Source organism: Ursus maritimus, unplaced genomic scaffold (assembly GCF_017311325.1).
Source record: "Ursus maritimus isolate PB19 unplaced genomic scaffold, ASM1731132v1 scaffold_1, whole genome shotgun sequence".
In the NCBI taxonomy this organism is placed as follows: domain Eukaryota; kingdom Metazoa; phylum Chordata; class Mammalia; order Carnivora; family Ursidae; genus Ursus; species Ursus maritimus.
In genome coordinates this window covers 32,642,523-32,670,057 of record NW_024423343.1, presented here as the reverse complement: position 1 = coordinate 32,670,057, position 27,535 = coordinate 32,642,523, and the positions used below count along the sequence as shown (strand labels likewise).

At 42.2% G+C, this 27,535-nt stretch overlaps 1 protein-coding gene and 1 non-coding gene across 2 annotated transcripts in view; both read left to right on the top strand.

Moving 5' to 3' along the window:
- The window catches only part of KIAA2012 (KIAA2012 ortholog), a 98,532-nt gene that overhangs the window by 45,548 nt on the left and 25,449 nt on the right, over positions 1-27,535 (top strand). Inside the window, exons 13-14 of the mRNA XM_040641895.1 lie at positions 6,420-6,496; positions 20,368-20,505. Coding sequence (XP_040497829.1) covers positions 6,420-6,496; positions 20,368-20,505 — 215 coding nt within the window. The remainder of the gene's footprint in view (positions 1-6,419; positions 6,497-20,367; positions 20,506-27,535) is intronic.
- On the top strand, positions 26,959-27,064 carry LOC121100002. Its single transcript, XR_005831736.1, has one exon. It is a non-coding gene; the product is annotated as a U6 spliceosomal RNA (small nuclear RNA).

The following is a 27,535-nucleotide window of genomic DNA, read 5'->3' as shown; positions in this document are numbered from 1 at the left end:
TAGGAAGTTCCTGACTTTATGACCTACACAAATAAATGGCTTCTGTTGCATACCCTTTTCTCCCTGCAATTCCCCTTACTTGGCATCAGAAACCCTTTCTGGGTAACACTGAAAATGATTTGTAACTTTTATAGACATGGGGAGAAGGAAAGGAGCCGAAAAAAAGTAGGAACAGTTTGGGAGAAGCTAAACTCTTGAGACAGATTTTCTAGGAAAATAGGTCATTTATAGGGTAGCTCTCCAGACCAAAAACATTCTTCCTAATATGGCCAAAAATGTTGTAATTTCACTTCATTCTAAAACCTTATTAATAGATTCACTTTGAATTCAAAAGTATTCTCTTAAAAGGTTGATACTTCTGACAAGCTAATAGTCATTCACACTTTAGTAAAAAAAAAAAAAAAAAAAAAAATTACATGACCAGATGGCTGTCCTCTTGCAACCTAGCTGAGAACAGCTGCTCTGAGGGACTAAAAATTCTGACAGGGGTAGAAAGAGAGGTGGGTAATTTGAGGGTAAAGAGAATTGCAAGAATTGAAACATGCCTGACTGGTGGATTGCCCTGGAGGGCTTGGATGAACAGAAGGACTTTAGCTATATGGAGAAGGAAGAAGAAGAAAAGTACAGAAAGGGAAATGGTAGAGTGCCAAAGACAAACTTTTAGAATTGCCCAAGGGCAAGCTGAAAAGGAAAAGGAAAGAAACTTTTATTCTTATCTGTACTCCTAGTAACTGAAGACCTTAGGCGAATGCAAATCTCTTTCTTATTTCCAAGCTTTTGAACATACTGTTGCCTCTGCCAGAGTACAATTCCCCATCTCCTCCTAATCTTGTCATTTTTAAAAATTGTGGTAAAATATATATAACATAAAATTTGCAACTTAACTATTTTTAAGTGTACCATCAATACTGTTAAGTAGATTCACATTGTCGTGCAACCAATCTCCTGAACTCTTTTCTTGCAAAACTGAAATGCTATACCTATTAAATAACAATTCCCCATTCCAATGGGACTGCCCATATAAGCTTAGGGCACCTCTTTTAAGCTTAGATGTAGGAAACATATTTGTTCCTTTTATTTGCTCAATGACCTTAACAAAAAATTCTTACATCTCATTGTGCTTAACATTCCCATTTGTTTTTAAGAAAATGGATTTAACACTACTCTGAAAATACTTGATACTCCCTGGCATTGAGTTCAAAGAGCAATTTAAGACATCTATTAGTTGGAATCACCTATAGATCTTTCACAACTTTTTGTTTTCTTTTTGGTCATTTGGTTTTAATGAATATTTTCAGGGGAAAAAATGATAGGATTCCAAAGAATTATATAAATGGTAGACTTTGGGTATTTGTGGACTTGCAGGTCAGTTTCACCTATTTGCAAATGACTTCACAAATCAGGGATACATACCATATGTCATCTTACAGAGGCATGAAGTCAAATCAAAGACATTATGAGGCTGGAAAACAGAAGATTATCACTAAGCTAGTGAGTGCACATAGCCCACCTCTGAGCACTCACATTGCACGTTGTGATCTATATTTATTATAACACATGCAATTACTCTTGTGAAGTTATTTTTCAAAAAGAAGAACACTGATTCTTTCTATACAAATATTGTTTAATGGACCTAAATAGAAGGCCAGCTACTGGGACTGGTGATAAAAGTAAGAGAAAGTGATGTGGTCTAACATTTTGAGGATTCTCTGTCAAAAAAATAAATAAATCACCCTAACCCTTTATAGACTCATTAGGAGCTTGAAGAACTACCCCTCTTTTTACTGGGGATATGATATACCCTAGAGATATTCACAAATCTAAGGATTCTTGAAATTCTCAGAATGTGTCCCTTTTAAGTAGCTAGAATCTGCTGTTCACTTAGTTATAATATGAACAAGGGATCAGGGCCTTGTTCCAGGAGTGAAGTCGTGCTTAGCACAATCCATTTTAAGGCTGGTACGGATTTTAAGATGTGTATGTGTGTATGAGTGTGTGAGTGTATTATCAGTTATTTCTCAGCCTATAATAAAGTTTAGAATATTATTTTTTTCTTCTGTCAGAATGATCAAAAATTATAACTTACATTAACTAGTAATCCATAAATACTCTTTTCTGTTTCATCACCCCTCTGACATTTGTGCCATAAAGAAGCATGAGGCTTTTCTTTAGGATTTTTTTTTTTCCTCCTAGCTTCTCCCTTGCTTCTTTCACACATCTTCCTGTGGCCTATGGATTTTCATTTACTGTTGTCTTAATTCTCCACAATTCCTTATTTGAAAAATAATGAAGACACAAGCATTGGAACATGCCCAGTAGAAAGAATTAATGAGTCTGTTTTACAAACCACATAGGATTGCTTATTCATTTACTCATTCAACAAACACTAACTGAGCATCAACTAATGCCATATACTGTGGTAGGCACATGAATACAGTGGAAAGACAAAGTCCATGCCTTAGTGTTGTCCACAGTAATGGAGTATGGTGACAGCTATGAATGAGTGCAGACTAACTCAGCCTAGAGCTTGAGAAGGCTTTTGGAATGAGAGAACACTTAAGCTGACTTTCTAAGGATATATGTAGGAACTAGCCAAGTGGAGAAGAGGAAAGGATGCTCCAGGGAAAGGGACTACATTAAGGTTTGAGAACACGGTGACACAGGAGAAATGTAAGTGGCTTTTAATGACTGGCAACCAGACACAGGTAGAGAAGGGAGTGGGGAGAAATGCAGTTAGCAAGTGGAGTGGTCAGGAGCCAGATCATGAAAAACCATTGTAGCAACTAAGAAATTTATCCCAAAGATTGCGAGGTCCTATTGATGCAGGAATGGATGTAACCAGATTTTTATTTTAGAGAAATGACTCTTCCAACTATGTGAAAAATGGATTGAAGGGGGTAAGCCTGAAGGCTAGGAGACCAGATGTCTATACTTATTTGAGAGTGAGTGACCAAGAACAGTATCTTCTGTAGAATTAAGATCACCACATGAATTGAATCGGTTGGCTGCTTTGTAGCTCCACCTTCAGCCTTTCTTATTAATTCCTTTCTTCCTCACAGTCTTCCACCACAGGTGTCCTTATTAATCCTATGATGTATCTTTGACTGGAGGGTTTCTCATTTGGTTGATATTTTGTTGCCACACAACTTGAATTTAAATTCCATCATCTAGCTTGCCTTCCAATTTGGGTTTGGTAAACTGCCATGTACCTTTGGACCTCTCCATAAAAAATAATTTATGAACTTTTAAGAGAAGTTGGTGTTCCCAAAGCCAAGGCCAAACCCTTGAGACTGAGCTAGACTTGGTCTAAGAAGACATAAGTAAGTAAAAGAACTGTTATTCTAACTTGGAAGAAAAATATTGCCTTTGTATTTAGTAGGCATTTCCATATTTAAATTCAGACCAACTTCTATCTTCTACAGGAGTCTATTTGGCTCCTCTAATAGAGCTCCCTGGGGTATATCTTTAGCTTGGAGATTTTCTCAGGTCTTGAGTAACTGTTTAATATGCCCATCTCACCCTCCTCTTCATCCAAGATTTAAAGTAAAAATGTGTAGCATAAACAAGGTCTTATATCTTATCCCAAGAATTTGATAATGACAATACCAAAAGGCCATCTTGGGTCTTGGTTTCCTGCATTAAACAAACAGATCAAAATTTATTATAACACGTCAAACACTCCCTAGGTCATAGGCATCTTGAGTCATATCATATAAAATAAAGTATTTTTAGATATCATTCTTAAGAAAAGGTCAGCAGGGCTATGTAAAGGGACCAGAATTATCTTCCTTTTATGGTTTAGTTTATACTGGGAAGATTTTTTTAAATTAATCTGGAATTTGCCTTTGCATTTTCCATTTTTGACCACAAATACAAAACCATGAAGGTACAAAGGCTGACTTTTAGGACTCCTCCCATTGGCTTCTGCTACGGTCAGTAGGTCCATTTGAAAAACTGTGAGAAGGCAAGAGTGCTTTCTGAGATCTGTTTGGCAGTGGATATGGCCCCTCTCCAATGAGGACCCACTGCAAATTATGGGGGAAGTGTCATGAGTGCATACTAGGGATTAAAGAGTAATCATGTCTCAGAAATGACATACGTGGGAAAAGGCCTTAAACATTTAAAGAGGCTCCTGCTAGCACCTCCAAAAGCTACTGCCCTAGTAACCACAGAATGTTTGGTCACTTTGGAGCCTATGGGTCTGATGTTCTTTCCCAAGCCCTGACATACAACCATGAAAGATCCAGGTGGCCCAGCCTGCCTGATAAGATGACTTTTTGGTTTGGTCTCTATTCTTATATCAGATGAGGCCCACTAGAGCATTCCATACCAAGGGAAATAAGTATTCTGAAACAATCATTTTTATCAAAATAATGAACATTGTCAACATAGGTTTAAATAGAAGGAAATTTTAAGGCAACCTATTCCATGCTAGAATCAGATGCTCTTTCCTGCTTTTGAGTGTTTTATGAAGGATCCCATGATTTGAAGAAGGCGGAAGAGTTTGGGATGAGACCCCATCTCGTAAGGGTCATCTCTGAAACAGCTTGATTATCTAGTGGGAATGCTATCTCCTTGCTAAAAGCCTGTGGTTAGATTAATGCTAGCATTTGCAAATCGGCTCTGGCCTGATGGTGGGCAGCCAGAGAAAGAATGCGTTTTCTGTTTATCTCTTTAGTGGCAGAAATGTTCATCACAGAAAGACTCTAAGCTCCCAGTTTCAAGCAGGCCTGGAAGTTGCGCAGTCTGTAGCCTGTGAATGTACACACTAGCTCAGAATGATGAGAAAGAGCCAGGCCTGTGTTCACAGCCAGTTGCCTGCACTGGGTGATGGGTTAGTCAGTTTCTTCAGCTTAATAACAAGGGTAGATCCTGCCACATTGTTCGGAGAGGAAGCCTTACCACCCCCGTTGCTTTATCTCCCAGGAATGTAGTTTGAATTGTGTCTCCTCCTTGACAGCATGGACCTCAGTAAATTACCAAGGTCTTGACCCAAGAGATGGAGAAGTCCTGAGCGATTTTTTTAGTCTCCTATCTAAAACTGTGTTTACATTTCTTGAACTCTGGCTGACTGATTCATTCTCCTGGTGTTGCAAGAACTTTCTTTATGTATTAGAATTTATAAGTTTCATTTCTAAGAGACCCAAAGTTCCTTCCAAGCCACAGTGAAGTGAACCTCATCTCAACACAATTCTGCTGGGCTAGATTTGTCCAGAGGATGGATCATGGCCAAGCAGCTGTGATGTGGCAAGCTCAAGTGAGACTAACGGAGGGAGTGCAATGTAGAGGGAAAAGTATTAGATACTAAGATTTGGGTTCAGGTTCTGGTCTCACACTATTTCAAGGAAGCCTTAAGCCAAACTTATGAAACCACTCTGGGCCTCAGTTTCCCCAGATGTTTTAAAAAAGAAATGTTTTGAATCTGTCCTAAAGCCATTTTCAAACAAGAAGAACAGGACAGCTGAGAAACAACAGAAAAGGAAAGGTCAGCCCACAAGGAATGAGTAGAAGCTTCGGGTCAAAGAGACAAAGATGCCATGGGCTCTTAAAAGTAGCAAGCATAGAAATAACTTTTTGTTGGATACTCAACCCACACTAGAGACTGACTAAAACCCTTGTCAGTGGAGCCATGTGCTTAGCTAAATCTGTTCCTCAAATAAACATTCCTTCATAAACATTAAATTCACTTTCTTGGGGATAAAAAGAAAAACAAAATAAATCCTATCCTTTTGCAGCACGGGGTTTGAGTCTTGGGCTCAAAATCGTTCCTGAAAACCTCACTAGTTGTACCACCTCAGGTCGGTTAGTTTACCTTTCAAGCCTCAGCTTCCACACCTGTGGAGAGCAGTGATCCTGTGACCATGGAGGAAAATCATGCAGATTAACACCACATCAGTGTCTGCGTGGCAGCTGCTTTGTGGCAAGCTCTTGGTTTCCCTTAGTCCCCTCTCGCCAACCTACCTCGGCCTTCGCCTTTGTTTGCCTTATGTTTCCACTTCTCCTGTTGCCCTTCCACATTATAAGGGAAAAGGGAAATCTCTGATCTCTCTATCTGGAAGGTTGCAGAAGCATATTCCTACTTCTGTGAAGTACGATCATACAAAATTTATATTCAACAGTATCAGCAGATTTTTCTCCATCAATATTTCCTTTTTAATTTCAGCTTTATCTGAATTTTAGTAGCACAAAGAATTTCCTTTTGTTCTTTGAAAGAGCAACCAAAATAAGAAAAATAGAAATCTGAGTATAAGTTCTCAACAATATATTTAACATGCTATGTAGACGGTGCTTCTAGAGGGTACAGGTGTTGTTTGGTGAGTAAATACGAAAGCCATAGGTGTGTATGTATATAGTATATATAAAAATTAATGAGATCTAGATCTGACAACTTTGATCCTTTTCTCTGATTTTCACCATAGCAAACACTGAATCCAGAACCTATCTTCTCATGAATCTTAATGAAACCTCACCTTTGACCCAAAAGCCAGAGAAGCAGGTACAGTATTGACTCTGAATGAGCATGAGACTGGGAGGCAGGACTTTTGGGTTCTTGTACCGGCTTGCTGTGTGACGCTGGGTGAGATTCTTCACCTCTCTGGGCCTCATCTGCCTCAATAAAATGAGACAAGTGGATTATAAAATCACACAGGTTCCTTGGAATGTCTTAACTCAACTTGGACTATTCTGTGTGGCTCTTATGTGCCTGAATGAGTTGAAGTGGCCTTTCTCTGACTTCTGCAAAGTCAAAAAGGCAACAAGGAAACACAGAAAGATATCATCCATCAAGGCAGTTAAGCACTAAGACTTTGTGCTAAAGGGCCCATTTTTTTCCGTCCATTTCTCATCCCTAATGGGGAGAAAAAAAGCAGCAATCAAAAGAAAAAAAATGTAAGGATACTGTGAAGAAAGGAGAAAAATACTTCCTTTGGATGGGTCAGAAATATCTATTTGTATTTCAAGGATGTACATTCACAAATATTTGTAAGTTTGTTCCTTCATTTGAAGCTTTGAGGCTGGGACTGTCTTCAAACTCATTCTAGAGAGACAACTCAGGGGGAATTCCTAGAACTGTGCCCAGGGTCTCAGAGAACCCGAGGCACAAGCAGCACAGCTCCAGGGCACTCTCAGGTCTCTCCCTGCTGTGCTGCAGCCTGGGCAGGGAGAGGGGGGCATGATCTCTATTTCTCCCTTATTTCCGACTTCCTGCCACAGCCTGGCTTTCTCCTCTTCCCTCACATTCATTAAAAAACAATAATAATAAAAATAGTTTTGTTTTCATGTGTGTGCCTAGCTGGGTTCTGAAGAAGGACCTGAACTCTCACTGGTAGAACCCCAGGCCTGGGTCAGGCCTCCGCTGAGGTAAAACACAGCTGAGCTGACCCTTCCCGCTTCTGAGGAACCACTGAACCAACGTTTGCATTTCTTTCTTTCTTTCTTTTCTTTTTTTTTTTTTTTACATGCCTGCTTTGAAGACAGCCTTTATAAGGGATCTAGGAGGTTTTCTTTTTTAAGAGAGTCTGTGACTAAGGAAAATATAACTATGCTATATTTTGAGAAGTTCACAATTCCAAAGGCCTTGAGGATGCCTCACATACCCTAAACACACTCCAAATTCACACAGCTCCCGCAGCTGTATTTCAGGAGACCTAGTATCACCTGCAATAGAAGAGTGGCTCAGTCACGTCAGATTAAGCCCTAGACTGAATTATTAACCTTGCAGTCAGAAAGAGGAACACAGACCGAGGGTCTTAAACTCTAATCCTGGGTTTCCCCTGTGAAGCTGCAGCCAACCAGCTAACTCTGAGAGCTCCATGTGCCTCCGTCGTGAAAGCAGGGCCGTTGCTCCCCACAGAACCGGTGGGTTTGTTCAAGTCACAGAACTCTTACTCCCTTTAGAAGTAGCCCCTCAAAGGAAAGCCATTTGAGGAAACGGCTAGGGAGCCCCACCAGGCCCTAAACACAGAGAAAATGGGGGTAGGGCTAAGGAAGGGGAGATGGCTCCCATGCCGCCCCCACCCCTTACTTCTTGAGGCCAATGGCCCTTTATTAGATTAATCACTGACTTCAATTTTAACTACTTCCTCAACCTACTCCATGTAAATGACTAATTTCATGTTTACTATAAAGCATCTGGAAAGGATTTAGAAACAAATTTCTGCCCAGCAGATTTCAGTTACGTACCTTGATGGGCCGCTGGCAAATCCCGCGGATTCCTTGCAGGGTTGCCTTCCCACTCTGAAGCAGGCTAGGGTAGCACACAAAATTTATGTTTATCAGCATCAGCACTTTCTACTTTTCTTTCCTTTCCATTAATTCCTCATTAACCCACCCTCTCCCTCCCCTCACGGGGGTGTATGACCATATTAGGAGTTCGGTCACATAAACAACTTTTACTTTTTATCATTGCGCTAGCTGCCAGGAAAGACAAAAAACAAAACACACACACACCCCAAAGGTGGAATATTTGGGCGTCACCGTGCTTTCACGAGAAGTTACAGACGTGGACTTGGAAAACAATTTCTGACGGGGGAGAGAGAGAAAGCCAGACGTGACCGGGCTCGAGGATCGGGCCCCCGGGAGCCGGAGACTGCCTCCGGGTGCCCCCTAGCGGCTGGATTTGAAACGGCGGCGGCGCGTCTCCTCGCCGGCGGCCGGCGCGGCGGAAGAGAGCCGGAAGGACCCAGCTCCAGCCTCTCCCCCCCAACCCCAACGCCGGTGCCAAACCCGGCGACTGGCTCCTGAGGCGCCCCCTCTACACCTGGCCGAGGATCAGGGCCTCGAGGCAAATCCGCAAATAGAAATGGGAGTAGCCACGACTTCGACAACTTCCTGGGAGTTGAAGGAGGGGGTTAAGTCGCCGAAAGAGGGGGAAGAAACTACAAGGGCAAAATGTGCAGATGAAAAGAGCAGTGAAAAAAGAAAAAGGAGACAAGCTCCCATTTCCTCTTTCAAATGAACTGCCTCCCCACTGTGAACAGAATCAAGTATTTATGAAGGCATTTTTTGCATATTAATAGCTGCATATGGAGCTTTGCCAGTTCTGAAGTCCTAAAGGTAGGATGCCCTTTTTTTAATGCAGGTCCTTCAAACTCCTCACAGAATTTGGTATTCTCCTTCACAGATAGTTTCCTTTCTGCCTTGTGGGTCCTCCTCGGGCCTTTCATTTGATTAAGAGAAATTAGTTCCCGCGTACCGTCAGCGACCAAGGACTGCTCTTAACCTCGGTGGCTGACATCAATCGCTAGAGAAGCTTCTCCTCTTCCCCAGGGCCTCTCCGTGCAGAGGCTGCAGGTTGGGTGAGGTGACCAGCACCTAAAAAGAGTATTAAAATTGTAAATGAAAATTCCAGCAGGAAACGTTAACATATCTATGATGTGGGAGCAGAAAAAGCAAAAGTTAAAAAAAAAAAGTTTTAAAAAAATAGGGTTAACTATGACAGCATTGCTATCTATGCTCGATAAAGAGTACATACAATTTTAAAGGAAAAACAGTGAGAACGAGTTAGGAAAAATAAGTAAAAGACAAACAATTTATATAAAAAATAATAGCAATAGAAAACAAGGATGGAAAAATATTTATCCTGAGGGGCAATTTGAATGCAGATTGAGGCAAACTGAAGGCATCATTTTATATTTGAGATGTATACCTCCTCTCACTTTTTTTTTTTAATGGTAACACCCAGTACTGCCGTGTTTTGGTGAAACTGGTACAGTTATATACACTTCTGGTAGGTTGTAATTTGGTTTAATCCAGTTGTAAAGCAAAATGACAATATAACTTGTGAAGCATGAAAAAATATTGCTACTCATTTGTTCAGTATTTCTGACTCCTAGGAATTTATTGTAAGAAAATAATTCAGCTGAAAAAAGTGAGCGAAGATGTCCACTGCGGCATTATCTATAATAAGGAAAAATTGGAAACAGCCTAATAGTCCAACATCAGAGAAATGATCACCTTAATTATGACATATCCCTCTCAGTGAGAGGGTTAATTCATTCATTAAAAAATGATGCTTGTTCCTACTAGAAACTGTGATTTAATGCCCATAGTTTCTCAGCCTCCACACCATCAACATTTTGTGCCAGATAGTCTTTGTCGTGGGGAGCTCTCCGTGTGCTGCAGGATGTTGAGCGGCGTCCCTAGCCTTTACCCAGTAGATGACAGTAGCACAGCCCCCCAGTTGTGACACACACACACACACACACACAAAAGTCTCCAGACCTTGCCAAATGTCCCCTGAGGGGAAAAAATCACTCCCAGTTGAGAACTACCAATTACATTTTAAAAATGGAAATCAAAGTGATGTTAACTAGAACTGCAGCCATGTAAAAACATAATAAATGTATCTATGAGGAAAAGACCTGCAAATTATGCATGCAAAACAGTGCAGTCATGCTGATTTGAAATTAGGGCTGTGTTGACTTGAGGTTTTGGTTTTAGTTTGTCTTCTTGTTTTTCACTGCTTTTCTTTCTTTCTTTCTTTCTTTCTTTCTTTCTTTCTTTCTTTTTTTTTTTTTTTCTTTTTCCAAAATTCTCCCTGTAAGAAGGGAAAATGAATCAAGTGGAGAACTGGTTTTATTCAAGTCTGGCTTAAAATGATCTAGGAATCACAGTAAACAAGTATACAGCAAGCTAAACAAGGGTCAACACTATAGTGTCATTGTTTTTTAACCGCTGTTAGTTAAAATTATTAAGTTTTTATTAAATTGTTGCGATAGGGCCACCAGAATTCTCCTTTGAAAGATCTCAACCTCTTTTCAGCATTTTATCCCTCTGACCCTAGACTTTGAGGGACAATGAATTTGCCTGTTTTTCTGAAAAGTTTGGATCTCAAATTATGAAACTCTTGTGCACCCAGATCCATCCATGTAAGCCTGGACCAAGAAGGGTCCTTAGCCCACTGGTTTATAGAGCTGTCAGGGCAGAGAAATTGTCAGTAAAGAGTTTCAAAGTACATGCTCAAATCTTAATTAGATTTCCCAAGAATCACTGCATCTCTTTGTTTAAAATAAGAAAGAAACTATCTCACCAGTTATTGTCAATTTTCTCCCTTTGTTAAGGAAAGCAAACATCCTTTCTCACATGCTTTATCCTGGGTTTTGTTTTGTTCCTTTGTGGGGATTAGAACTTTGGTGGTGTTCTAAAAATCCTGTTAAACTGGAATTATGTCCCTTTTTCCCATTTCACAAAGCCACTTCTATTTCAACCTATATTATCTCTTAGGTTCAGGTTTCATGAGTTTTTAAGAGTATGAATTCATATTTGATCTTAGGTGTCCTAAATTTACCTCTTTGGGATTTCAAAGAGTAGCCTGTAATTCTAGCACACCAGGATTTAGGTTGAATAAACCTATGTTTACCCCATCTGTTTCCTTGGTGGTTTCACAGATGGTGTTCATATCCCCTTTCAGCCTTCCTCTTGCAGGACAAAAAAAAAAACCCAACAATGACATACACACAAAAACCCACCTGTAGACACACTAAGTTTTTGTACAAAAGGGTACAAAGGTAACCTTTTGTTTCAGTGTCCTGCTGAGGCATACCCTGCCTTCTGTTTAATTTTTTGGCAGTTATCTGAAAGAACAAGCTATTAATCTTTAAAGACAGACTCCACCCACCCCCCACCCCCATTTTGCCTTATTCACCTTTGTATCCTTGTATTTAGCACAGTTCTTGGCACATGGTAGCTACTGGAAAAAAAATTGACAAATTAATCTTAAGTTGACATTAAGGACCATGTTCTGCATAGAAAAGCTGTAATCCTCCAAATAGGATTTGGAGGATTGCATTTGTTTTATTTCCAGTAATAATGTTATGGAAGTTCAGCTGACATTTTTCTAACAACTCACACAATCTCCAGATACTTCCTACTGTTGGTTGGCACAATTTGATATTTCACTCTCTGGGTCATGTGCAGATCAGAGATGTCACTAGGCATCCTTCTTGATCTTTTTGAGGCTGATAAGTAAGATTGGGCCTATTACTGATTCCTAAGAGAATTAACTGTCTGCATCTCCCCTTCCAGATAAGTAGGCTTTACTCCCCACTTTTGTTTTTCATTTCCAAAGGCATGGCACAGAATTTCGCCAGGTTCCATGCGGGTCCCCTCTCTCTCCTCTTCCCCTCTCCTCCCCTTTCCCCTTTCTTCCTCCTGGCTTTGTAAATAATTTTGGTCAAGGAGCTTGATTCAAAGGTTTTTTGAAGATCTAAGCAAACTTAACTTCTGGTTCAACCTCACCCACAGGATTACTTTGTCAGCCCCAAACTCCATTGACAATTTAAGAATAATTTACTGAGAGGGGTTTGTTTTCAATTACAAAACGAAGGCTTTTATTTTTTGAATTTTCACTCTATCATTTATTCTAGGAAGTCTGTATTTATTGATCTATCTGCTGCTAGTTCCAACCAGACATATGATAGGTGCCTAGTTGATCTCTTTTTCTTTTTTTCTTTTTTTTATGGAAAATTTCAAACACACGTAAAAGTAGAAAGAATAGTATAATGAACCTCCATTTTATTATAAGTATCAACAATTATCTCCCCATTGTCTTGAGAGGGTCTTTTTAAATAACAATAACAGCCGGTGTTTTTGAGGTTTACTATGTACAGCATTGATTATCTCCCTTAATCCTTACAGTATCTCTATGAAGTAGGTACAGTTATTATCCCCATTTTACAGATGAGGAAACAGATGTCACGACAGACTCCCATTCAGCCTGTGACCTGCACTTGCAAAGAGGTCTGCTGGTTTGGGAATCCCACGAAGTTGCATTAGATCCCGGCTTCTTCCCAATTGGTTGTGTGATTTCAGGCAGTTTATTTACCCTCTCTGAGGCCCAGTGTCCTCAACTGTGAAGGATAATAACATGTCCCTCATGGGGGTCATGACAAGAATTAGATGAAACAACATATGGAAAGGGATTAGCACAATGTTTGTCACTAAGCCATCCTAATAAATTACAATAGTAAAGTATTCTATTCCCCTGCTCTCTGCTTGAAAGCCATTACAAAACAGAACCTGGAGCTTGTATACAATCGAAACAGTCAGATGTGGGAAAGGAGAAGCTTGAAAAGTAGGAATAATTTAAAGGATTGTGAGCCAGTCTACCTACCATTATCCCCATCCCCCACTCTACCCACCCCCAACTCCCAAGCCCAACTGTCCCCCCAACCAAATACCCTCCATGCTGTCTGGATTTTGTTTCACTGCTTACATTTCTACCTATTAGAGATTCCTTTGGGCTTCTCATATCTCATTGTGAATTTTTTTTTTTTTTAATTGTTTTCTGTCCTGCACCTAAGGAAGCACAGTTGAAGGCCTGGGACACGGGGGAGGCAGAGAATTTTGGAGTCAGGAGCACTGACTACCTCCTCCTACCAGATGCAGTGCCCCTCCCTTCCATCCAGCACAGGACTGCCCAAGAAAACTTAGAGGTCAGAGGACAGGAAGGCCCAAAGGAAAGGAAGGGGGCGGGGAAAGAAAGGGAAAGGAGATCTTTGTTTCTCTCCTTCCAGCCCTCTGCTGTCCCAGCACTACCACGGCTAGTTCAGCTTTTTTAGTCCAGCTAAATTATGGGTTAGATAAACTTTTATGGGCCAGTGTGGGAATCAAAGCAACATGGGTATCATTTCTTTTTCTAGTGAAAATTGACTGATTTTAAATGACCTTTTACAGTGGAATCAGTTTGCAAGTTGAGATTCCCTGTCTCTCAGTTGGCTGTCAGATAGGAGAAGTCACACCAGACCCAGCGATAACAAGGAAGTCACACAGTTTTGGCTTAAAGTGTTGGGTTAGAAGGAGGTAGGGACTTGTTCAGATTTCCCACCCTGCACCCCACCACCTCTCATCTCCCGGTCTAAAATAGAATGCGTCATCTCTCAAACACAGGCAAAGTTCCATCCTGAAAACAGCCAGACACCCCCTCACAGAAAAAGCTAGTTTCTACCTCCCCTGGGGCAAAAGAGATCACTATTTTGGCTTAAAATTTCTCTCCTCCAGCTCCTGATAAACCAGATAAACAATGATTCTGTTGTGTCAACAAAGCACTTAATTAAACTGAAGACAATATCAATTAGAACTCATGGATAAGATTTACTTCCAGATAGTAGAATTAGTGTCCTGAGTTTCATTATTCAAATGCTCCCTGAGGGGAACACTGCAGTTGGTTGGCCCCATTGTATAGTAGGGAAACTGAGGCACAAAAAGCTTAATGACATGGCAAAAGTCCCTAAATGAGTCTCTCTCACAAAAGCTAAGACTGGAGATTGCAGTGTTTCTCTTCCTAATCTATGTTTGCTAGCTATTGGGGCTAATTTGCTAAACACACAGGAGGATGTAAAATCTCCTTTTGTAGAGTTGCGGCATAAAAAAGTAGATGGAGACCGAAATTTGTGCCTGGAGGGGAAATGAGAAGGCTCTTCTGGCTTCCAACCAAACTGTCTGTCTGCCATGCCTTCTTTCAGAGCCCTTCCCAAAACCATGCCCTCAGCCCATCTCACCAGCACCAAATTGCCTTTAGAACACAAAAAGTGGGGGCGCCTGGGTGGCACAGCGGTTAAGCATCTGCCTTCGGCTCAGGGCGCGATCCCGGTGATCTGGGATCGAGTCCCACATCAGGCTCTTCCGCTATGAGCCTGCTTCTTCCTCTCCCACTCCCCCTGCTTGTGTCCCCTCTCTCGCTGGCTGTCTCCATCTCTGTCAAATAAATAAAATCTTTAAAAAAACAAAACAAAACAAAAACAAAAGAACACAAAAAGTGGGCCAGGAAGGCAGGGGCCAAGTTGAACAGGATGAACCCAGGTGACAGGCACATGGACCCCTGAGCACACTTGTGATAAGTGGAACTACACCATGGTTTGGGGTCCTTTCTCCTCAGAAAGAGGCCTTGCAGGCAGACCAGGTTATTGAATTAGATCCTGGTGTTCTGTCTGGCTTCCTAAAGACTAGAGGTCTTCTGCTCCTCCAGGCCAAGGGAACCTAGACAGAGACAAGTTCTCAAAGGGGGACTTAGGACTGGTTGGGGTCACTGACCTTACACAGGCCGGATCCCCCCCCCCCCCGAGTTGATAGTGTATACAAAGCCCCTGGCCCACTCAGATCCCTTCCCAAGCAGCCCAGTCATAGGGAACTCCTCAGGGCTCTATTCCCCTCTCAGCTCCCACTATGTCCCCATTCCCACTGCCCACTTTTAGTTCCACAGGCAAGAAATAACAGGGCCTGAGAAGACCAAGTGCTGGGGAACTGGCCAGACCCTTCAGCCCATGGCTCCCTGGCAGGAACGGCCCTATCCAGGATTTGGTCCCCACCCACCCAGCAGGGAGCATGGTGAGGGGGAAGCTCAGAATCCTAGCCCTCCTCACCCCTCCCCACCCCCCGTGACTAAATCTCTCAGATCTGTCCATCCCCGCTGGGATTCAGAGTCCCCCCAACCCCCAGGAAAGTGGAGGGATCGACTCTCAGCCAAGGAGGGGGGGCCTGGTGGTCCAAAGGAGAGACTGGCTCTTTCCCTTTTGTTTGCTCACAGGAGGGGACAAATGCCCTGCGTGCATAGAGGTTTGATGTGACAACTTGATAGACCACATAAGGGTTTCAGCAAAAGCCTCCCGACCCTGCTCTCCATGCATTAAGATAATGATGGGGTGTGTGCCCCAGCACATTTCAGATCTTGGCTACAAAGGCCCTCCTTCCTTCTGTTTTCTTCCTCCAGCTCAGCTTGCCCACAGGTTCCCAGAGACTCTTGGCAGCTTTCTCTCAGGCAGAATGAAGTTGTGAGCTGCGTGGGAGGCAGTTAGACAGCGAGAGTGTTGCAGGCTCCTTAATGAGGGACAATAGCTCTTCTTGGAGCCATTAAGCCACAGCTACAGAGATGGGGAACCCCAATTAGAAAGGAGTGGGAGAAGTAAAGAGGAGGGTCTGAGAGATGCCTGCAGGACAGATCTGTATCTTTGGTGGCTCTGTGGGACCCATGGGTGGAGATCTAGCTGACTGAGTTTAGAATCTGCTTTTCTTTCTCAGGTAAGACGTTCCAGTGACTGTAGAGCCAACCCATGGTGGTGATGCTTCAAAATACACAAGCTGAAAGGAGGAGGAAAAATTGCCTGAGAGAAGGGCTTTTCTTTAAGTTTGTGGCTCAGATATTATAGGAGTAAGAAAGGAAATGGTGTTTATGTAATGGACATCCTAAGTTTTTCTACATTATATATGTGTGCATATGGGTATTTGTATTACAGCCCATAGCTCTCTTTTGTTCTGGCTTTCAACTAAATCACATCATGCTTACAGCAAGATAATAATCCTGGATTTTCCATGGCTCTCTCTGTCAGAGTATAAGATTAGCTCTTGAATTCATTAACAGCCATCTCCTTTTAAATGTCAGATAACTTTTTAAATGCCAAGTGCTTACGCAACACCTTCTGTGCAATTCAAATCAGCTTTACCAAATTAACTCATTAATCTTTATTGTTTCATTTACTGAAGAGAAAGGCTTCCAGGTGTTTTTAGCAGAACATGAAAATATTGGTTACAATACAGTATAGGTGGGTTTTGATTTTCTGCTAAACATTTCACCCTTCCACCAGTTTTGTAATCATTCCCACTGAAGCCTGCACAGAAGAAGAAACGAAAAAGCTTCAGGCATCTCTGCTTTCTACTAATTCCCCCATTTTCCTTCCCTTCTGTCTATCCTTGTGCTTTCTTCCCCCTTTTGCATCTTCAGATACCTTGGCTCCTGTTTACTATTTATTCTGCTCTCTTTGCTCTCAAAATAGCCCAAGAGTTGCAAGTGTCAATTATGATGGCTCTCCCACCCAGAAAACAGAAGGTGCCTTGCAGGATCAGGGATGGAACCCAGAGGGCCAGTCAGAACAGGCCTAGGAATCAGGAATTCCACTTTGCTTTTCAGAGAACCCCTGCCTGGTTTTACCTCAGAATAATCAGATACAGGCTACCCTGATGGCTAAAGATAGAGAGAGGCTTCCAAGGTTGACTCCTTCTTGTCACCCAGCTCTCTGCTCCAGTCATCTTGGAAAGGTCTTCTCTCATCACCCAAAGGCAAGTCCCACCCTTCTGCATCAACCTCCATCCTATCCCATTCCATCGTCTTCATAGACTGATCACTATCTAAAATCATCCTGGTTATGTACATGTTTGCTTGTCTGACACATACAATATCACCGAATAAATATCAGCTTAATGAATAAATGCAAACCCATCCCAACGCATGGCTTTCCTGCCTGGTTTTAACTTTCTGACTTATTTCTCCTCACCACCTCCCAGAATCCTCTTTATATATTTAATCTGTTCTTTCCTCCCATCTCCCAAGCCCCTTTCACTATCATTTATTTGTTAGAACACTTGAATGTAATAAGCAAAAATAGTTCTTCACATTCCAGTGACTATAGAGCCTTCACAGAAGACATTCCATCAAGCTAGAATTCATGGCCCCTAAAGTTAAGGAGATGAGCCATATAGTCAAAAGAATTGTTTTATCAAAAGATTTACAGGCTTGGGGGCACCTGGGTGGCTCAGTCAGTTAAGTGTCAGACTTTTGATCTCAGCCCAGGTCTTGATCTCAAGGTCGTGAGTTCAAGCCCCATGTTGGGCTCCACGCTGGGCATGGAGACCACTTAAGAAAAACAGAAAAGATTTACAGGTCAGATGATTTGGAGAGACTTTTCTCAAAGCCTCTCAACTTACCACTCTTCAATCTGAGCCTCACATAAGGAGTTAAAGTAATTCTAGCCATTGGAACTGGCTGTGACTATGCTTTTGTCCTCTGGGCTAACACAAAATCTTCCCTTGAAGATAATGGAGAAATTTCCCTCAAATCATTATTGTCTGATTTCTGTTATTGCACCCAGTGATTCATGCATGATTTTAGAAGCTAGAAAGCTTCAACTTTTTGTCTGATTCTAGCTTGGACCAAATGTTTTCATTTGATCTAGAAACTGGGAGAGGCTGTCTCACTCTGAGGAGCTAATCAGATATATGACTGAGATGACAAAAAATTGGATATGTATTTGTCCAGAAAAGTCTTTATCTCTAGCCACATTTCAAAACAAAGGAAATGGGTGGAGGTGTTCATCAAAATGATGGCTGTTTGTGGGGACCCAACTGTTAATTCATCATTAATACTTTAATATAAATGTTATAGGAGGGGGAGTTTATAATGGCCCAGAGAGACAGACATCTGAGATTTAGTCTCCTAGAAAATATGGAAATGATCAAATCCACACCCACGGTGATCTCATGGCATACTAGTGACCCCAGCAAATCAGCCCTGAAAAATAACAAATAACTTTGCTCTTTGGAAATGAGGAGCCAGGGCTATGCAGAGGACAGGCCTTGGAGGTCAGCACATACTTCCTGTAGAGACGTCTTCACCAGCCTTCCGCGTTGCAACTGATTTGGGCCATAACACATAGCTTGCCCCAATGTGATTGTTACTCTTCTGTTCAGCAAATACTATCAAGTGCGTGTTTGTTTCCAGACCCTGTACCAGGCACTGCTGCTACCTGGGAACAGCACAGTCATGGTTCCTGCCCTCATGGAGCTTATAGTCTAGTGGGGGGCGAATTGGCTGCACAGCATGAGCACCCTTGTGGGCAATGGGGGAAGTGTCAGTGCTGTGGGATCTCATGAAAGGCCCAGACCTGAAGAATAAGGAAGAATTTGAAGGGAGGTGTGTGTTGCCAGGAAAGGGAAGGGCATTGCTTCAGGAACAGAAAGGTCAGTGTTGGCGGTAGCTCTTCACACTTGCTATTCCCACAGGGAGGGAAATTGTGCCTGCAGAAAACCCCACAGAACCTGCCCTGGCCTTCTTCAGAGCTTTGCTCAAACACCCCCCCCCTTTTTTTAAGATTTTATTTTATAGTAAGCAAAGGGGCAGGCAGAGGGAGAGGGAGAGGCAGGTTCCCCACCGAGCAGAGAGCTGGATGTGGAGCTCAATCCCAGGACCCCGGGATCACAGCCCGAGCCAAAGGCAAATGCTTAACTGACTGAGCCACCCAGGCGCCCCTCAAACATCATTTTCTTGTGGAGCCTTCCCCGAGTACCCTGCTTAAAATTGCAGCTTCGACTGCTCTCCTCAACTACTCCTTACTCCCCTCTCTGCTTTATTTTTCTTCATATCGTAAATCACTGGCAGACATAACTTATGTTGCACTAGCTTGTTATCTCTTCCCTCCCAATGGAATGTATGTGCCGTTTTCACTAGGGTGGAGACTTCTGTCTGCTTCTTGCACTGTCGTATCTGCGCTACTGGGCATAGAAAAGGCACTCAATAAATATTTGTTGAATGACAGAATGAGGCAGGAGAGATGGTCCAGAGCCAAGCAAGAAGGGTCTTTTAAGTGAGTTGGCCTTCATGCTGAGAGCAAGGGCCTTTTAATATTTTAAGCAGAGGAGAGGACTGGTATGGTCCCCTTTGCATCTTGGAAAGATCGCCCAGCTTACAGTATGGAGCATGGGCTAGAAAGCAACTTCAGATCAAACTTCATTGTGCTCTGACTCATGACATCATTTGCCTGTTGTGGTAACAGGAGAGAGCATGGCCCAAGAGACTGAAGAGGCCACAGGGCCTCCCATTCTTCCTTCCCTCTTGCTAGATTCATTCAAATCACTCCTCCTAACACATCAAACACATTCTAAGCTTGCAAATAAACTGGAATCTTGCTATAACTTTATCTGCAAGGTAGATTTGAAAACCATTTGTGGGGGCGCCTGGGTAGCGCAGTCGTTAAGCGTCTGCCTTCGGCTCAGGGCATGATCCTGGCGTTCTGGGATCGAGCCCCACATCAGGCTCCTCCACTGGGAGCCTGCTTCTTCCTCTCCCACTCCCCCTTCTTGTGTTCCCTCTCTTGCTGGCTGTCTCTCTGTCACATAAATAAATAAAATCTTAAAAAAAAAAAAAGAAAACCATTTGTGGAAGCCATAGAAGTATTGAAAAGATCTCATTAAAAAAGGAGTCTGGGGCAGATGGTGATTTCAGCTCTGCCATTTACCAGCTGTATGGCTTTGAGCAAGTTACGTTAAGTAACTCCCAGAGCCTCTGGTTCCTCATCTGTGAAATGGGAATAACAAGAACAGGGTTGTTGTGAGAATTAAATAAAATGATTACAACCGCGAGACACAGGAAGGTCCTTTTATCCCCTTTCCCATTATACTGACCCCAGCTATGAATTAATAACCAGTCTTGGATTATCCTCTATACATCTGGGCCCCCTGTGTCTTCGATGGTAAAAATAGGTGTTATGACTAGTGTTCCAACGATGAAAAATTACTTTCTATAAATATTTGGGGATTTAGACTAGCTCTTGTCGCACTGTATATCATTCCTATGAAAGTTGAGCTTTCTGCTTCTCTTCACAGGGAGCCCAGCAGTCCTTGGAGGCAGCAGCTCAGAAGACAGGAGAGCCTCAAAGTTGTATAAATAAAGGGCTGATATGTTCAAACAGAAAAGAATTTTACACGCGCAAGCTGCACATCGACATGACGCCGTTCCTGAAGGTGATCTCACACTGAGAAGACGAGGGGTTTTATAGACACATACACAGGCATTCCAGTTAATACATTTCTGCATGGTACAAAAACAGCTTCAGAAGTCCCTCAGAGTTCCTGCTTTATCAGAAGGGACAGAACATAGGCAGTTTGTAGCAGATGAAGGCAGAACAAATTAGGACGGTAATCACAGCCAGCCATCGGGACAGATCGGTTGGATATCTGGTTTGGGTGGTGGGGGACAGAGAAAAGAGAGGAGAAAGGATAACCTTGAACTACCTCATAAAACAAGCAAATATAATTCATTTTATCTTGACAGTAGCTAAAATAATTGTTACTTTTTTATCACCATAACTGAGTAGAGCTGGTATTCTGACTGGAGGAGAAGATTGATTCTTGGTAACTATTTACAAGTCAGCTGCATATCCTCTTTGAATGTCTGACCTTATTTTCTGTTCTCTAAGAGTTCATTATTCTCCTAAACTCAGCTTCATACCAGTTACGGGTACTGCGAGTTCCAACGGTGTGGATGTCATTTGTCCACCATTGCAATACTGTCTCCTGCCCCAGCATCTAACACAGCGCCTGGCACAGGCGAGGTGCTCACTGAAGGCCCCGTAAATTGGTCCCCTTTTTATCCAACAGCCTTTGGCCTAGGGTCCTCTTCTTACCCATTCTTTGCCCCCTAAGAACTGAATGAACTGGAAATAAATGATCAGGGAGTAAAAGAAACTAATCAGGAAACAAGTAAGGCTTGGCATTGAAGGATCTCCGATCCTTTGTACAATCCTAGAGACCAACATCCCAGGCCCTTGATAAGAAGTGACTAGGAAAGACAGAAACAGTGGAGAAGAAACCAAATACATGCAGGGTTCAGGATGGTGGCACTATCTGATGCTGTAAACTGTCAGAGACTTGGGAGGTCATGAGGGTCACCCTCCTAACCTCAGCTAATACAGAGTTCTCAGGTTACATCTTCTCTGGGCTACTCCAATCCCAGCTCTGCTGTGTGGGGCTTCAATGAAGAGTCATGTATCTGTCCCCAGTCTATCTCACTCAATGGCTGGCTCTGCGTTCCTCTGTTTCCTCTGGGATAAGCTCTTTCCCCATGTAATGAGATGATCACTGACTTTTCTTTCCTGGATCATTCTGGAACTAAATCTCATTGGCCCAACTTGGGTCACATACCCACACCCAAATAAATCACTGTGGCCAGGAAATTGGAATACACTAATGGCCCAGCCTGAAGTCACAGGGATTAAAGGTGGGGAGGGGAGGAGTGTCTCAAAAAGGAAAAAGAGGGTCCTTTTTTTTTTTTTTTTTTTAATTTTATTTATTTATTTGACAGAGAGAGAGAGCCATTGAGAGGGGGAACACAAGCAGGGGGAATGGGAGAGGAAGAAGCAGGCTCCAGCAGAGGAGCCTGATACGGGGCTCGATCCCAGAACTCCCGGGATCACGCCCTGAGCCGAAGGCAGACGCTTAACAACTGAGCCATCCAGGCACCCCAAAGAGGGTCCTTATAACCACAGTAAGAGAGAATGATTCTGGACAAGAAAAAAAAAAATTGCTACATATTCAAACTAATTACTTTAATTCATTATGCATTATATGAGTTTGCTAGGGCCACCGAACAAAGTACCACAGACTGGGTGGCTTAACTGAAATTTATTTTCTCACAATTCTGGAAGCCAGAAGTCTGAGATCTAGGTATTGGCAGGGTTGGTTTCTTCTGAGGCCTTTCTCCTTGGCTTGTAGATAGCCGTCTTCTCTCTGTGTCTTCACATGGTCTTCCCTCTGTGTGTGTCTGTGTCCTAATCACCTCTTCTTATAAGACACCAGTCATATTGGATTAGAGCCCCCACCAATGATGAGCCCACCTCAATTTAAATTTTTAAAGACCATATCTCCAAGTACAATCGCATTCTGAGGTACTGGTGGTGGACTTCGATATATTAATTTTGGAGGAAGACCATTCAGTCCCAAATACTTATACTAATGAAACCATTCTTTTTTTCTTAGCATCAGTTTAGTTCTCCCCTTAGGGCCTAAAGAATTATGGTTAGTACTTCCCGGGATGGGATATCATCAACATCATCACTACTCATTCAATCCATAGTGAGCATCTGCTACCTACTATGTGTCTGGCCCTTTCTGGGCATTTGGAATATATCAGCAAACAAAAGAGAACAGGATCCTTGTTCTGCCCTAGGCAACATGTATAGTATGTCCAAAGGTGATAATTACTATGGAAATGAGATAAATATATTTATGGAGCTTCTAGGAACTACAGATTTCAGATTGTAGAATTTTACAATTATTTTTTGTGTATTTAGTGTCCACAATGATTTGAATTACACTTTCTGTTCAGCAATGTTGGCACCGTGTTACAGAGGGGAAGGCATTGTCACCCCTAAGGCCCACTTTCCAGTCCACCCGTTGTAAGACTCACAGAAACTATAACTCAGCCTGCTTCTGCAGGGGCTCACAGAGCACACACTAGGCTTTCAGACTCCCAGACTGTCCTTACCCAAAAGATCACACCCTTTCTTGAGAATGTTCAATGTTAAAAGCTCTCCGTAGGTAAACCTTCCCCTTCTTGATATGGTAGCTCCTAGATTCTTAGGAAATCCTTAAGTATTGTAGAAAAGGACTTAATCTCAGGGCTTGTGTAGAAAAGAATGGTGAATTCAAACAGAGAAAGTCCTGTCCTCAGCATCTGAAGCTTTATAGAAACCAGCTCATTCTACACATGTCATTTGTGCATTTCCTGCCTATCCACAGGGCATTTCATTCTTTTTTTCCTGGTGCATGTAGGAAGCATTGCACATTTCAGGGTTCGAGAGTTGGAGATAAAAATATTGAGGCAGAAAAGGGGAATGGAAAAAGATGCAAATAATCATAATTGCTGACGTTACTGAGCGCTTACTCTGCGCCAGACTGTTCTAAATTTTACGTGCAAGAACTCCTTTAATTCACAAAACGAACCGAAGAAATAGATAACATTAGCCCATTTTAGAGATGAGAGAGCTAAGGCATTGAGAGGTTAAGTAACTCCCCAAATGTCCTACCATTGGTAAGAAATGACAGAAATAAGATAAAGACAGCCCAGCTCCAGAGCCCATGTTTTCAACCATCTGCCATAAAGCCTCACTGAAAACCCCTAAAGAGTGACCTTGTAACACCTCTGGGACTGTGCTTCCTCTTTAGTAAAATGAAAATAGTAATACTGGGACCTCCATACCTGCTTCTCAACAGTGAGGCAAGAATTACATGAAATAATCTTGAAAGAATGTTCACATTTACAAAAGATTCAACTCACAAAGGAGAAAGGAACAAACATTCATTGATTCCTGCTTAGGACCAGGCCCATATTAGAACTTAATTTTCCCACCCCCTTCCTGGTGAGTGTGCCCATCCCCGCTGTACGGATGAAGAAGCAGGGCTGGTGGAATGAGCCTATGATTGGTGACATGGCTGCCAGCAGAGGGCGCTAGGATTCAAAGCCACAACACCCACAATACCTGATCTTGACAAAGTCAGTCTACTCTGTTTCTGAGAAGGATTTAATTGTACATCTTTGTTTTGGCCTCAGAACCTAGGAGAGGAGCAGAGATTTAATAATATATTTTAATCTTAGTAATACAAGATGCCTTATGATTTTCATAAATCAGTTTTCTTTACTAAAGAAAACGTGCAAGATATTTATAATATACAAGAAAAGTTGTACTACCTGGAAGTTGAAACTCTTAAATAAGACACTGATTTTCTCTTTTTTTTTTTTAAGATTTTATTTATTTATTTAGAGCGAGAGAGAGTGCGAGCAGTGGGTAGGGGAAGGGGGAGAGGCAGAAGCAGAAGGAGAGGGAGAAGCAGACTCCTCAATGAGCAGGATCCTGATACGGGGCTTGATTTTAGGACCCTGGGATCACAACCCAAGCTGAAGGCAGACACTTAACCGAGTGAGCCACCCAGGTGCCCCTAGATACTGATTTTCTTCTGTTATTAAGAAGCTGTTGAAATTAGACATTTAGATGCATGAATTGTGGCATGTTACACAGAATTTCCAAATGTATTTTCCTAAATAAGCTTTTTAAGAAGAAGCCTGTACAATATTATTACTCCCATTTCACAGATGGAGAGAGTGAGGTGCAGAGATAGGTCATGTAGTTGGCTGCTGGCCCACTGGAGCCTCACCCCTCCCTGACCCCTGCATCCCACGCTGCTCCATTCTCCAGGCAGCTCCTCATGAAAGCCTGCCATGGGCCTAGAAGTACCGTGCTCAGATGGGGCACTGTGCATGAGGGTAGTGGGCAAGACTAGTGGAAGATTCTCTGAGAAGAGATGAGAACTGCAGGCCACCTGGCCCAGCCCCTGTCCTTTGAAGAAACTGAGGCTCAGGGTTTGAGTAAGTCACATGCTCTGTAAGGCATGAAGTGTAGGAGTCAGGGCCCCAGGCAGTCTGACGGCAGGACCCGCACCCCAGCCACTCAGGCAACTGCATCTCATGTCTGGTTTCAGTGCTGCAGTTTGTATTTACAAAGTGTTTGTTAATATCCCCACCCACCCCCAGCCCTATAATACCACACTGCTGCCAGCGCTTTTTCTAAATACAGCTCAGTCCTCTCACTGGTTTGCTTGAAATTCCTTACCATGTCCTCATTGGCCTTCTGGTTAAATCCTGGTATCCAAGATGTATTTCTTTTATAAATAGAAAAAGAGAACAAATCCATTTTTTTAAAACTCCATACTGCAACCTGCAAGATCTGGCCCATATCTAATTCACACTGTCCACGCACGGCAGCCACACCACACTACCCCCTGACCAGCCCAGGCCGCTTCCTCTGCCCGGAACTACCCTACCTCCCCTTCTCTGCAAGACTCAGCACCATGTCCCCTGGTAACCAAGCCTTCCCCAGACCAATTTAGCTTCACCTCCTGTGAGGTCCTGCAGAAACCTGTCGTAATCTGTCACAACGTGTATCACAGCACTGCAATGCTGAGGTTTTATGTTGTTTCTCCACAAGTCAGTGAGCGGCTTACAAATAGATCCTTCAGCTTTGTGCTCCCAATGCCGAACACACAACCTGGCACACAACACTCCATCAGTGTTCCTGGGCTGAACGAACAGATGACAAGCAAATGACTTGGCTGAAATAACCAAGCTGGGATCAAATTTTCAGTCCTTCGGTTTGTTTCACTCACTCATCAAGTGTCATTACATGCTTCAATCACGCGGTTTAGTCATTGCATTTCAAAATTCATACTAAAAATGACAAATTGCATTTTATTTGGTTTAGGTTTTTAATTTTTTAAAAGATTTTATTTATTTATTTGAGAGGGGGAGAGACCACAGAGGGAGAAGGAGAGGGAGAAGCAGGCTCCCCGCTGAGCAGGGAGCCCAATGCAGGGCTCAATCCCAGAACCCTGAGATCATGACCTGAGCTGAAGGCAGACACTTAACCAACTGAGCCCCCAGGGGGCCCCTGGTTTAGGGTTTTTTTTAAATTGATGTATAGTTGACATACACTGTTATGTTAGTAGTTTCAGTTTTTTAATTCCAATTTTGAATTTGAAATATATTCAGATGGTCTTTGAAATTTAAGTATAAAAGGGTATGTCTCTCAGCTGTTCTGCTCCCCTCCCCCTGGGTTCCACTGTTACTAGCTTCCTGTGTGTCCTTCCTGACCTGTAGTACACATACCTAAGCCAGTACACATACAGGAATACACAGACACATATTTTATACACACTTTAATATCATACACAGTGTTCAGAGTCTTACGTATTTTTACTTAATAGATCTTGGAGTTCTTTCTATGTTAATTCATAAAGAGATGCTTTTCACACTTGCGTAATATTCCATTGTGTGAATTACCATAACTTATTTGACTAGCCCTCGATTGGTAGCACTTTTAGGTTGTTTCAAATCTGTTGCAGTGAATGACCTTAGGTATAAGTCATTTCTCACATGTGTTCATATATCTAAAACATGATAGGGTTTTTTTTAATAGTTTTCTAAGCAACAGACAGAATTTCAAATTCAGACTACTTCTTTTTCTAACAGGGACCTGCCAGAAAGTTCTTTCAATGTCCCTGACTCCCTCCATCTCCCCATCTGCGAAATGAGAATATTTCTTGCCCCGAAGCCTCATAGCTACATGTTGTTAAGACTGAAGGTTTATCTTTCTTGCCTTTAAAATTCTTCCAAAGGAGCAGCTTGTTTCTCCCTTTTAATCCATTTTCCCATTATATTAAAAGGACTGAAAACAGGAATTTGTCTTTCAGTTCATCTCTTTTCTACTCTTAAAACTTAGCAGTTTACGGGTGACCAAGGTGGGTTTTCCTGTTGTAATTTTTCAGAAGACCTTTCCATTTATTTAGGGATGATTTTTTTTTACTGCACCAAGGCCAGATCTGTTTTGTCTCCAAAATGAGAAATGCAAAAGAAAGAAAATTACTGTGCTCGCATCGGCAGCACATATGCTAAAATTGGAGTGATACGAGAAGATTAGCATGGTCCCTGAACAAGGATGACAAACAAATTCATGAAGGGTTCCCTATTTTTTCGTACACCTAAAACTAATGCTGTACGTTAATAAACTGGAGTTAAAATAAAAACTAGGGGGTACCTGGCTGACTCATTTGGAAGAGGATGGTGTGACTCTTGATCCCAGAGTCGTGAGTTTGAGGCCCACATTGGGTTTAGAGATTAATAAAAAAAAAAAAAAAAAAAAACTTAAAAAAAATAAAAACTTGAAAAGCAGAAAAAGAAAGAAAGAAGACTATTTAACAGTTGTAGCTCTTTTTTTAAAGATATATTTTATTTTTTTTATTTAAATTAATTAAAGCAATCTCTACACCCAACGTACAGCTCGAACTCACAACCCTGAAATCAAGAGTCACATGCTCTTCCAACTGAGCTAGGCAGGTGCCCCAGCTCTAGCTCTTTTACGGCAGATTATCTCATTAGCTACAAACTTAAATCTAACAAGTGAGAAACACACAGGGTAAAAAGCCATAGAGTAAGAAGAGAACG